At 39.4% G+C, this 13,163-nt stretch overlaps 1 protein-coding gene across 2 annotated transcripts in view; it reads right to left on the bottom strand.

Annotated features, from left to right (window-relative positions):
* Positions 1-3,228: 3,228 nt before the first annotated feature.
* Positions 3,229-13,163, bottom strand: part of SAY1 (Ubiquitin-like superfamily protein) — a 62,799-nt gene continuing 52,864 nt past the window's right edge. For both annotated transcript variants that reach the window (XM_087670370.1, XM_087670363.1), the window contains exon 12: positions 3,229-3,606. In XM_087670370.1, coding sequence (XP_087526496.1) covers positions 3,499-3,606 — 108 coding nt within the window. In that variant the 3' untranslated portion in view covers positions 3,229-3,498. The remainder of the gene's footprint in view (positions 3,607-13,163) is intronic.

Genomic DNA, 13,163 nt, shown 5'->3' on the forward strand with positions numbered 1-13,163 from the left:
ACAACTTAAGAGATTATGGGATCAAAAGACAAGTTACATGCCATTATGTGCCACAGTAGAATGGTGTAATAGAAAGGATGCTTAAGATCACATAATTGGAGTGAACACTAACGGGTTTTCTAACAACTTAAGAGATTATGGGATCAAAAGACAAGTTGCATGCCATTATGTGCCACAGTAGAATGGTGTAATAGAAAGGAAGAGTCGAATTATTGCTGAAGTTACACGAGCCATGATGAATCAAATACATATGTCATACTTATTAGGATGAGAGTGCATAATGCAATTCATATTATGATCAAGACATCTACAATACTAATGCATTATGTGTCACCTTATGAAAATATATATGGTAGAAGACCTACAATTGTATACTTCAAGGTGTTTTATAGTGTATGCTATGTTCATGTTCCTGATGGTTTTTTTTTTTAAATAAAACTGAAGGCTATCAAATACATCTTGATTGTTAGGATTAAAAAAAGTGATAAAAACACTATGACCCTACTAAAGAGGTCTACACAAACGTGAATGTTAGATTCACTAAGTATGAGTCTTGGTATAGACCTAAGGTTGCAATTGACATGAATACCCATGAGAGTAGTGGTGATCATGGTTATGTAAAAAAAAAAAAAAGCAACAAACAATACTCGAAAAAAATAGCACATTTAGGATATATCTTATCCACAAGATAATGCAGAGAGTAGTGAAAGTGTTAGCCCATGGAGTGACAAGTTGAAGAGAAAATAGGACTAAATTTGTAAAGAAAAAAGCCAAATTGATAAAAATTCAAGAGATGAGCCATTGGATGATAAGTTTGAAATACCTCATTACATTTCCATCTACCAAGCATAATTCCACTAGTATTGTAAGATTAGATTTGCACAATTACATTTCCATCTACCAAGCATAATTCCACTAGTATTGTAAGATTAGATTTGCACAATAAGTCATGGATTATGTAGCAAATAGTTAAAATCCATAATTAATAAATATAACTCCATAACATTTCTTGGGGATTAAAAAACAACTCTCCTCAATTGATAACTCAAATAAAAATGCAAGGGTGACCAACCATATGCAAGTGATGTCTACTACAATGAATCTGCAACATATACACTAATACATATTATGGCAAAACTCCACATAGGCATTAATTAGATTGTCATATTACAGAGTTAACATTGATTTCTCTATCCATTGTGATTTTTCCACAAAATGGCATTGGTCTCTTATTCTAGTAGTAGTGCGATCATGGTCAAAGATTACTTTTTCCACAAAATGACTTGTATACTTAACTAAGTACCTATGGCATTGGTCTCTTATTCAAATAGTAATGCGATCATGGTCAAGGATTACTTTAAGAAACTAAAATTTCAATATCAACCTCTTACAAAGGTGGCTCATGGATTACAAGAGTAAATGAAGATACTCCCTTGATTGGTGTCAACAAAGTAATGTGAAAAGATTTATGTATTTACCAATGAGAAAAAAATGCTTAGTTTGAATGTAAATTTTAAGCTAAAAGGGGCTACAGATTCTCAATGTTTTGCAATCTCCTCTTTTCAATCATAATGCAACTACTTTCATCATACTACTATAAGGGGACTATAATCTCGAACTATTTCTTGATATTTTATAGAATTTTTATAGGGATAGTGGCTGGGGCATCAATTATTGGGGTAATGATGGCTAGGAAATTTCTTGCCATGGACTTTTGCAATAGATCTATGAAGTTCTCAATAGATATGTAGTGATAATTAAATACTTATATATTAAGACGTGGATACTTAATAAACTAGATATCTAGATCATTTTTAAGTACTGCTCTTTGAATCATAACTCAATAAACTCAATTCCTCAAATACAAACCACCTATGTACTCTTCTAGCAATGTTGGATCACAACAATAAATTAGTAGCAAGCACCCTAATAAATAAATGATTACATTTCTCAAAGCAACACAACTACACAAAAAGAGATGCAATGTAACCATGAACTACACAACTTTTGCACACTAACAAAGAAAGCGAGAGAGTAAAACAAGCATGCAGCAAACTTAAGAATGGTTTTTTTTCTTAGGCCACTAGACTCTAACCATAACTCAAGGTTAACCTCCATTATCATTTCCAAATATACAAGAGTAAAGCATGCATTAGAGTTTCCCCCATCTTGAATGTCTACTTTTATGGTAGGTCTTCAAAAATGGAGAAATGGAGCTCGAATGATTCTTGCAATATACAGGATTTAACACACTACCCATCTAAATAGCAACATGTGAATAGATGCATGTATCAAGCATATCATAGAATCCTTATGCTTATAACAATATTTCAGTTGCTTGGCTGAAGATTTATTAGTTCTTAATCAAACTAATCATCCAGTCTAACATTCCATATTCTAATGAAGTTAAATCATAATTTGTAGGCTACATCTGTTATTGACCTTTTAAATGGTTGAAGAAATGCTATGGAAAGGGTGCACCCACAAAAATTTTCATTGATACCTCTAATCAAATGTTGAAGAAATACTAAGGGTGCACCCACAAAAGTGTCCATTAATGCCCCTAATCAAACAAAATTTTGTAGCCAACAGACGATGGCACTAGGTGAACTAGACATGCAGCATGCTCTTGCTTGTACTGTTTACCAACAAGGTCAAGCCACCTAGCCTTCATTGTGCAAGAAAAAGCTTGATTGATTTTGTGCTAGGTTTTAGAACAGAATGAGCCTAACATAAATTTTGCCACGCACCCAAAAGAACCAATCCCTCAACCAATTTGGCTTCTAAAGCACACACGCACAAATTTCCCAAGAAAACAAACACCGCCACCACTGCCAACCTATGCTCATTCCCTTTTCACACACATGCACATCCTGCTTCTGAAGGGAAGGGAAAACTAGGCATAAAGGAGGTGGTGATGATCTCTCAAGAGTGATGATAACTCGCTGCTGAAAATACTGTTCAAATGCACAAATATATTCTGCTGGTCGGCTGATGAAAAACTCTTCTCAAGAAAGCCTAAATATGAATATCCACACAGGGCTAGAAAGGTTTTGCCAAACGATCAGTTACTTTCATATTCCAATGCAAATTCTTCCTGTTGGTGTGGGTATACTTTTGTCTAAGAATGCAAAGAACGGACATTCATGCTTTCAGACTATAACCAAGAAACAGATGTCCCCAGGATCCAGGAGCTTTTGGCAATCCTTACAAAGCTCTGACTAGAAATTTGATGGATGCGACTTCAAATTCAATAGATTGAACTACTCAGTCTATGTGTCTGCATTATGCAGTGACTGCTATAATGCTACTATGGCACCAATTAACAGCCCAAATGCCAGCCAATGAATTTCAATTTATTGCATTCGGCACCTCACAAATAGGAACCAGAGCAATACAACCTAACATCAAATATACAAATATATACGGACTCAACAGGATAACTTAAACTCATATACAAAAAAAAACATGTTAGAAATCCAATCAGGCTTCAAATTTTCAGATTTGTTCTATAAACAATGCCTCCTGCTTGCTGGTCAGCCCTAGATCAGATAAAGAATACTGATGATCTCCATCAGTAAATGCTTTTCTTGGGTATTGTCTTACCTGCACAAGTCAACATCTTGTTAAGCTTGTCATCCTACATTGCAGCAGAATCAAGACTACCTTTTTTGTAGCAATATCTATAGGACCATAAAATTTTAAGAAAATCTCGCAATCTGTCGGTTTTCCAGTACACCATGCTTCCAATTGCAAAACTAAGTATCGTGCAGTGTGCTACAAAGTTTATGTAATTAAGGAGTAATCACAGGCAAAACTGTAAGCATGCATGAGAGTTTTTATTTTCCTTAGAGAGAGAGAGAGAGAGAGAGAGAGAGAGGTTTCTTGAATTGTGCCAAAAGAGGGTTTCTTTGAATGACATATGGCATATGGTCGAAAGCTTTCTAGGGTACTCCTTAGGACTGCCATCATGTGGCATGTGTCAAAAGCTTCAATTAATACATAGAAAAAGTATATCTTTTTAAAAGAGATAAGAGATATAATAATATTAATTAGTAAAAGTTAATTAATAAATTGATTAGATAAAGGCCATTATGAATGTCCTAGATTAGCCACCGGACTGTTTCAAGTAAAGTAACACTTAAGAGAGAATTAATCATAATGTTGGTCATAAAAATACATAATATCAAGGCTATTATAAGTCTATAATGTGGCTTAATAAGTTATCAGTCTATCATGAGGAAAAATGTTGATAGTTTTATACAACTTAATAGGCAATCAAATGATCAAGAGTAGAAAAGAGAGAGTTTTACTAAAAATAAGAAACTAGGTGCTCCACACTTAGATTCTTCCAACGCTTCACATGCGCTCGCCCTACTTAGATCAAGGTTCATCAAAAGACCAATGCCTGGGGAGTTTACCATGGACAACTTATGGAATCATGTAAGTGTAAGGGAGGGGGTTTTATTTGAAAAGCACATAAGCATATTCATTAGGGGTAGGCCCCATTAATTTTCCTTTCCAAGCTTAAAAATGAGAGAGGGGGTAGGAGGACTTTTGGCATCGAGGGAGGGGGGGTTTAGCAAGGGAAGGAGAGGGTGGGATATAGTTTACTATTAGTACTTATGGGGTGGGATATAGTTTACATAGGTATGACCCCTCTTTGCATTATGTGATACTTACAGATGAGGGTGAGCCTCTTACATATAAAGAGGCTGAGTCATGTAAATTCAGCAGTAAGTGGGAGCTAGCTATGCAGAAAGAGATTAAATCTCTGTATGCTAATGATACTTGGGACCTTGTGTCATTGCCCAAAGGAAGGAAACCTCTTCCAAACAAATGGGTTTACAAAGTAAAGACAGTTGATGGGAAACCCAAGTACAAGACAAGACTGATTGCCAAAGGGTATGCACAAAAGGAAGGGATTGACTTCCAAGAGGTCTTCTCACCTGTTGTGAAGATGACTACTCTATGTGTGCTTTTTGCTCTCACTGTTGTATTGGACTTAGAGCTGTACCAAATGGGTGCAAAAACATCTTTTTTGCATGGTGACATTGATGAGGAAATCTACACGAAACAGCCCAAGGGCTTTGTAGTTCCTGGAAAAGAGCAGTTGGTGTGTAAACTAAAACGCACCTTGTATGGGCTGAAGCAAGCACCACGACAGTAGTACAAAAAGTTTGGCACTTTTATGCTCTCTCATGGGTTTACACACAGCCATGTAGATCATTGTTTGTACATGAAAAAGGATACAAATGGCAGCCCCATCATACTTGTTTTGTGTGTGGATGATATGTTGCTAGCTAGGAAAAGAAAGACTAGCTTGGAGACTCTCAAAGATCAGCTAAAATTAGCTTTCTCCAAGAAAGATTTAGGGAATGCAAAGCATACATTGGGCATGAGGATTCGCAGGGATAGAGCGCAGAAATTATTGTCCTTATCTCAAGAAAAGTACATTGAAAAGGTACTGGACAGATTTAACATGGCTGAAACTAAGCCTTTTGGGGTGCCCTTACCTCCATACCTTAAGCTTAGTAAAGCCAACAGCCCAAAAGATGACATGGAAGCCAATGCTATGAAGGGAGCCCCTTATGCATCAGCTTGTGGCTCTCTTATGTATGCTATGGTTGCTACTCATCCAGACATTGCTCATGCAGTGGGAGTTGTCAGCAAGTTTACGTCAAATCTTGGCAAACCACATTGGGAAGTTGTCAAGTGTATTCTTCGATACCTAAAGGGTACACAAAGAAAGTGTATTTGCTATGGGCAGGGTGCACTTAGTTTGCAGGGTTATTGTGATGCACATATGGCAAGTGACTTGGACACTCGCAGGTCCACTAGTGGGTATGTCTTTTGTAAACGCCCCGAACAACGTAGTATGCTTAACAATTATGATATTCGCTTATTTTCGAGATTTAATATAAAAGAGAATGAACACTTAAAGCTGAAAATAAAAATTACTCACAAAATTACTGATAAGAACTGATTTCTTTACAGTATGAGAGAAGAAAGAGGGGAAATCAGCCTTTCTCCATCGTTGAATAGTAGTACATGGATAGGGCTTGCTTCTTGTTGCTAAAATGGAAGAAAGAGCTTGAGAAGGAGGCGCTGTAATGAATTTACAAGCTTGTTGTCCTGTAAAACAGCAGTGATAGAAGAGGGAATATGGAGGAATTTGATAATGGAGAAGTGGGGAATGATGATGGGGATGGATGGGGCCAGTTTCTGGCTATCTGAGGGTGTTGTACATGAGTTTACAGCAAAGAAAAATGATGCTGAATGAAGAAAAACGAGCTCTTATTTATAGGAAAGGGAAGAGCTAGTACAAAAGGGGAAAGTGGAGTAGCACAAGACAAGTGTCCAGCCACATGTCACGAGATGTGACAAGTGGTGGGACACTTGGAAACTTGTGTGACAAGTGTCTTGACACTTGTCTCTTCTCTATGGCCTTCCTTTTTAGGCTGAATACTGTCAAGAATAGAAACAACCAAATTTAGTAAACACAGTCAGAGTACAGAACTTACTATTTTTAGAATGACATCCCTATTTTTTTAGGACTAGCATTTTTAAGCTAATTCGAGGCTCCTAAAATTTAGGGATCTCCTAAAATTTAGGAAACCCCCCAATATGAGTATCATATGAAAGCTTTTTCCGTGTACATCGCAAAAACGGTATTAGAATCTTCATGTGACTTTCCTATGCAAAGAAATGTGCATTTCAAGCTTTCAACCCACACATGCACATTATACAAGCATTTCATGATCATGCCATCTTGTTGATTGTAACTATCTGTTCTGGTGGATCTAGCCCACACTTCAAGGCATCAATCTTTTGTGTGCGAGTCTAACCCTTATATGCGTGAGTTCTAGTCACAGGCACCCAATCGGCCATATAGGTGGAAGTGTGAACTATCTTTTCTCTAACCCACCGCGTGGGTCCACCATAACCTATGACCACTCATCAGTGGCCAGCTCCAATGCACTTTTCTTTATATCGAATTAGTGCAAAGGAAATAAATTTAATAAATCATTATATAGACAAATTAATGAAAAAGGATACAAATTTTGTTTCTATAGAGTTGTGGCATCTTTACAGTTGCTGGTGAGGCAGTTTCTTAGTGCTCCAAGCTACAAAACATCGTACCACTGAGTACTACTGAAGCTGAATACATATCAGCTACTACTGAAGCTTCTAAGGAAGCTATATGATTTGGGATGTGATAGCCAAAGTGCTCTGTATCTGGCTAAGAATGCCATATATCATTCATGTACAAAGCATATAGATGTGTGATATCACTTTATCTGACAGATTCTGGAAGATGGTCTAATCACATTGACCAAGATTAAAACACAGGACAACCTTGCAGATGTTCTCACTAAAAGTCTAAGCAAGGCTCAGCATGAGCATTGCATACGACTAGTAGGGGTTGGTTAGAGGTTCATTTCGGACCTTTAAGTGAAAGATTGCTGGGATATAAAGGCCCTTTTATTCACCTCCGTCATGTATTATTTAGTTATACATGTGAATGCACCCTTACGTGCCCTAGATATAAATACATTTTATTCTTTGTGTATCAACACATTGTTGGTACACCCGAATTGTATCATACTCTCCCTCTTTCTCTATCACTCTCACTCACCTGCTCACTCCTCCAACAGCTGCACTCTTGGTTGTTGGGTATAAAGACCCTTTTATTCACCTCCGTCATGTATTATTTTGTTGTACATGTGAATGCACCCTTACGTGCCCTAAATATAAATACTTCTTTTTTTTTGTACCAACACATTGTTGGTACACCCAAATCGTATCATACTCTCCCTCTTTCTATATCACTCTCACTCACCTACTTACTTCTCCAACTACTGCACTCTCTCAACAATTTGATATATGCTATAATAGCCACTTGTCCTGACATAGCATTTGTAGTGGAAGTTGCGGCACGCTATATGGCTACACCTGGCTTACGACATTGGCATGGTATCAAGGGTATCACGAGATACCTTAAGGACAGAGCAACTATGTGCATCTGTTATGGTGGTCAGGATGCAAGAGTCGTGGGATACACTGATCTTGATTATGCAAGACATACATACAGTAGGAAGTCCACCTATAGCTATGTCTTCATCTTTGTTGGAGGTGCTATTTCTTGAATGTCTATGCTGTAGAAATACATGGAGCTATCTACTACAAAGGTAGAGTATAGTACAGCCACAAAGGCTTGCAAGGAGGTTCTCTGGTTAAGCCGTCTAGTAGCAAACCTTGCTATCACTGATGTGGTCCCTACACTGCATTCAGATTCTTTGAGTGTTGTTCAATTGGCCAAAAACCCAATCTTCCATACGAAGGCGAAGCACATTGAGATGCATTACCACTTTATTCGAGAGATCCTTGAGGACATGTCTATTAAGCTTGTCAAGATCTCAATTGACCAAAATCTTACAAATCTACTCACTAAAAGTCTCTCATCGGAGCATTTTGCCTTTTTTAGGAAGTTGATCGACATTGGATGAGATGACATATTTCCTCGTCTTATTATACTTATGTACATTTGTACTTTGCCAGTTTTTTTTTTTGTTCTCTCCTCACTAAGAACACATTTGCCTTTAAGTGAAAGATTGTTAGGGGTAAAGGCACCTGTATCTAGCTACCCCTGTATTAGTTACACTAGCAGTATCCACATACCTGCACACCTATACATTGCAAGTGGCGGGCATCCATCACTATTACTTCATTCTTTATTCTTTCAATGATATTTGAATAAAAAAAAGACCAGACACACTTTGTGACTGTTGGAGTTCCCACATCTTCTCTCTCTCTTTCTCCTTCCACCATAGCTCTTACTTTTGCTCCATGCTTCCACTTCAGGGCTCACTCTTTTCATCCAACTATCATTTCATTTTTATCTCTAGGTATCCAATTGTTAGATGTTTGTTTATACACTCTCAGCTAGCCTTAATATATCCTCCTCCCAACTGGGAAAGCATAGTTGTTAGGTATGATGCGGTACGGTACGATAAAATACGGTACTAATTGGTACCTTATAATTTTATAAGGTACGGAACGAAATTAGTACGAAAAAAATTTAAGATGATTTTTTAAACAACAAAAATCATAAATCGTTAAATGATAGATCATAGAATACATGTTTAAAGTGGAAACAGCCATTTCATTACAGAATAAGATGAATACATAAGGGTGACCATCGCGGTCACATGGGCTACGTAAAACATACGGTACAACTACAGTCTAGTATATCTCATACCAAAAAAAAAGAGACCTATGTTATATGAGTCTGTAATGAGACACCACTATCATCATCATCAAAACCGTCTGAGTGCTCATCAAGAGAGTCTAAAGATGACTCCTCAGCATCCAATGATGAGACACACTCATACTCATCCTCACTGATGAGGTTACCATCATCATCAAATTACGGCTCCCTAGGTGGCGGCTGTGTAGGCAAGGGAAGGATGTCATCTTGAGACATAGGATGTGAGCTACTAGAGCCCCACCTTACATATGTCTGCAAGCCACTCCAACCACTCCTACTCGATGATGGAGAGCGTCGAATGACCATGCCCCTACTACCACCTACTCGAACTCCTCACCCACGAGCACGCTGACTCGAGTGTCACGAGTATCTACTGCTATAAGCTCTCTACAAAGCTTTGCAAAAATCATCTCCTCCTCCTCGTCCACCTCCTTATGTACACTCGAAAGAGTGTCGCCCGTCAACTTGAATGTATCAACATTCACCTACACAATTATCAATGCAATGATGCACATAAGATTGATCATGGTAAATGCTAAAGTCTAAATTGTAAAGTATAAAGTTTAAATTTTTAAGTTCAAAGGTTAAAAGTTAAAACAACAAATTTTAAATGTTATGGTTAAGTGTTTAAACTTTACCTGCTTCGAACTACCCATGCTCATCATAGCCCTTATCATGCGTAAATTAGTGCGCCAATAGACTAGCCGCTCTAACTTTCGTGTGCTAAACCAATTATGAATCTTTGTGTGAATGAGAAAATAGGCACTCCAATTTCTCTCACATACACCCAAAGAGCAATCTTGGGCAAGCACCCTCATGGCTAAGGGTTGAAGGGTCTCCAATGCGTATCCAAAGTTTTGCCACCAAAATAAAGGCTTCACAAGTGACTCTCTCCTCCAACAAGTGGGAGAAGCAAAAGCCACATCCCCTCTCTGATCTGCATAGCATCCTAGCTCCTCTAGCATTGCATTGTGGTCATCAACAGGGACCACACGAGTCAAATAAGCAAGCTGGTCTAAACAGAACTCTCTATCATCCATGACCGCCGATGACTTGTAGACTGGATATACCAATGCGGCAAAACCATGGATGGGCTTATGTATCCACGCCCATCTCCTCTCTACTATCTCTAAAATATGTGCACGCTATGTCTCTGTGATCACTGTACAAGCACGTGTCTCCGCCAATGCCGCTCTAAAAAAGTGAACGAGAAGGCCCATGGTGGACCCTCGCAATCACTCATATGTAACACCCTATAAAAGGGAGTCACGACAATGACAATGGCAAGAACTTTTTGCCAAAACTGCTCATTAAGACACAAGCGCTGCATGGCTTTGGCCTTCTCTGTCTCATGCTCATCCCACTCATTCCATTGAGTGGACACCACTATTTGGCGCAAGGCAGACCGCACCTCGTAAAGGCACTCCAGAAATAACCACATGTAAGCAAAGTGAGTTGAAGAAGGCTTCATCAACTCAAGTGTGCTATGCTCACGATACATTGCAAGCACCTTTACCTTTACCGTGAAGAATGTGACAATTGATGCAGCTTTGCGAACCACCCTCTTCACCCACTTGAGCTTCCCAATGTCCTCCATGAGTAAGTCCAAACAATAATGAAAGAAAGTGAAACAAATGAAAAACGAAAATTGCAATGTATACCTCGATGATAGCTTATCGAATGTGGCGGTAGATGAATGCACTCATCGTTTTTCTTCCCCTCTTGCCGGTATCTACGGCCCACAAAAAATAAGTGCCGAGTGGATATGAGACGAGTATATTGATGATGCGCCGTTTCTTACGATCACTCCATCCGTCGGTGAGAATGGAGCAACCATATTTTATCCATGCTGCCAGAATTGAATCAAGGGCTCTATCAATCATCTCCTTCTCTTCATCAATCTTTCTCGTCCTCGTGTCGTTATATGTGACACCGGTCCATCCTTCACATGGACCCACATTGGCAATGGCTTTTAACATCTTCTTCCATTGCTCTTGCTTTAGGACATTGAATGCAAGATTGCACTCAATCACCGTGCGTGCAATTTCAATGTCCGCAAGTCGTTTGCCTTTCTCTAATAAAGGCAACCGATCCACGCACATAACTGGGAGCTTGAGAGAGAGACGATTGTCTCTCCGGCACCGCATGAGCCTCCACTCTTTGTCTTTTATCGGAGCCGGATGCGGATATGGAGCCCCCACCACCAATGGTAGAGGCCTCTCCCACATCAGTTGAAGATATGCCCACATTGAATGCTTCCTCATTAGTAGGCCTAGGAGTTGGTGCCGATAAGCCACTTTCTCCTCCTCTTGTGGATCCCCCTCTCATCTTGGCAAGAATCTCCTCAGCAATGTTTTGACAATCTCCTTGCATGGAGCAACTTAACCCCCCCCCCCCCAATCTTGGAAAGTTTTTGGAGAAGCCGAATTAAACCACTTTCCCGCAATACTTGCATGTCCAAAGGTGGGAGTTGGACTTCTTTGTGTCCCTCTCCACATGGATCGCATGCAAATTGAAGGCCTTGTGCTTCTCACGAGTCGTGGTTCTAATGACGAATAAAGAGGCCCGAGAAAGAGAGAGAGAGAGAGAGAGAGAGAGAGATACTTAAGTCTCAACTCTTGAAAGTTGAGAGGGAGACTTGAGAGGCTTGAGGATTGGGGTAAAGTTGAAAGAGCAGGAGTGAGAGAGAGGGGATGAAGATAAGATCGGCAAATGCTTTGATAGGGTGCGCGATAAGAGGGGATGGGAGATGAGATTTGAGAATAGCAAATGCTTCGATAGGGTGCCTTGGTGTGGAAAAGAGGGGATGGAAGGTGAGATTGGAGAATGACAAATCACAAGTCCATTCAAGAATCAAGATCCAAGAGACAAAGATGAGAATGGTAAGTCACAAGTGTTTGCTGAATTGGTGTGGAAGTATGGAGGAGAGGAGCACCTTGTGTAGATGAGAGAATGATCAAAGTTCAAAGAGTCAAAGAGGGGTCAACGGTCAAAGAGAGAGCTACCAGCTAAAAGGAATCCAAAGAGGACTGGGGAGGGGAGTGCATGGCTGGAAAAGGGGGTGGGGTGAGGTATCCAAGGCTTCCCACCCCCCAAAAAGTGCCATGCAGGCAAGAGGAGTAAAAGCGGAGGCGTAGGAAACACGTGACGCATGACGCAAAACGCACAAGCGACGTGGTCGAAATAGGCCCAAAATAACATACAGATACGTACCATGCGGTACCGTACGAACCTATCCGTACAATGTACGAAGGCAACTATGTGAGAAAGAAAAGTAATTGTTGGGATAACTAGAGTTCCATTGCATTCACACTGCAAGACCCAATGGTAGATTTCTATTTTCCTTATGGCTTGTATGAGTAAAAACTCTTCTCTGTTGCTTCATTTAATGTTAAGTACTAGTTATAAAGTCACAGAGGAGACAGAAACCATATCAATATGCAAACTTGGAAAGAACAAAAATTGAGAGGGAAAAAGATCAGAAGGAGGTGGTGGTACATAAGTACACATGCATGTACATGGGTATGTGTGGGGTTCCAAGAGGGTTTTTGGTCCTTCTAATGTGCATCCATGTATTTGTAGCAGGGCAATAAACATTACTCTAGCATACATGTGTAAACCAATCGGCAAATTGACAAAAAGCTTGCAGTAACGGGCAAGTAGAATGCTCCTACTCCAACACCAAGACACAAATTGGCCCCAAAGGTTGGTGCCCCTCGCGGTTTTTGTTTATCCTTTTTAAGATTGGACATAGATCAAAATGTCCTATTGTTCACGAATAGATTAGGCATTACAAGGTCAATTATCAATGCTCAATGTCAGCTCTTGAAACAGTTCAACTTTGCTTGTCTATGCTTTGCCCTAAGTCACCAACCTGGCAAACGTGCATGAA

This window comes from Lygodium microphyllum, chromosome 3, assembly GCF_053477565.2.
Source record: "Lygodium microphyllum isolate KBCC chromosome 3, Lygodium_microphyllum_v1.1.10, whole genome shotgun sequence".
NCBI classification, from domain to species: Eukaryota; Viridiplantae; Streptophyta; class Polypodiopsida; order Schizaeales; family Lygodiaceae; genus Lygodium; species Lygodium microphyllum.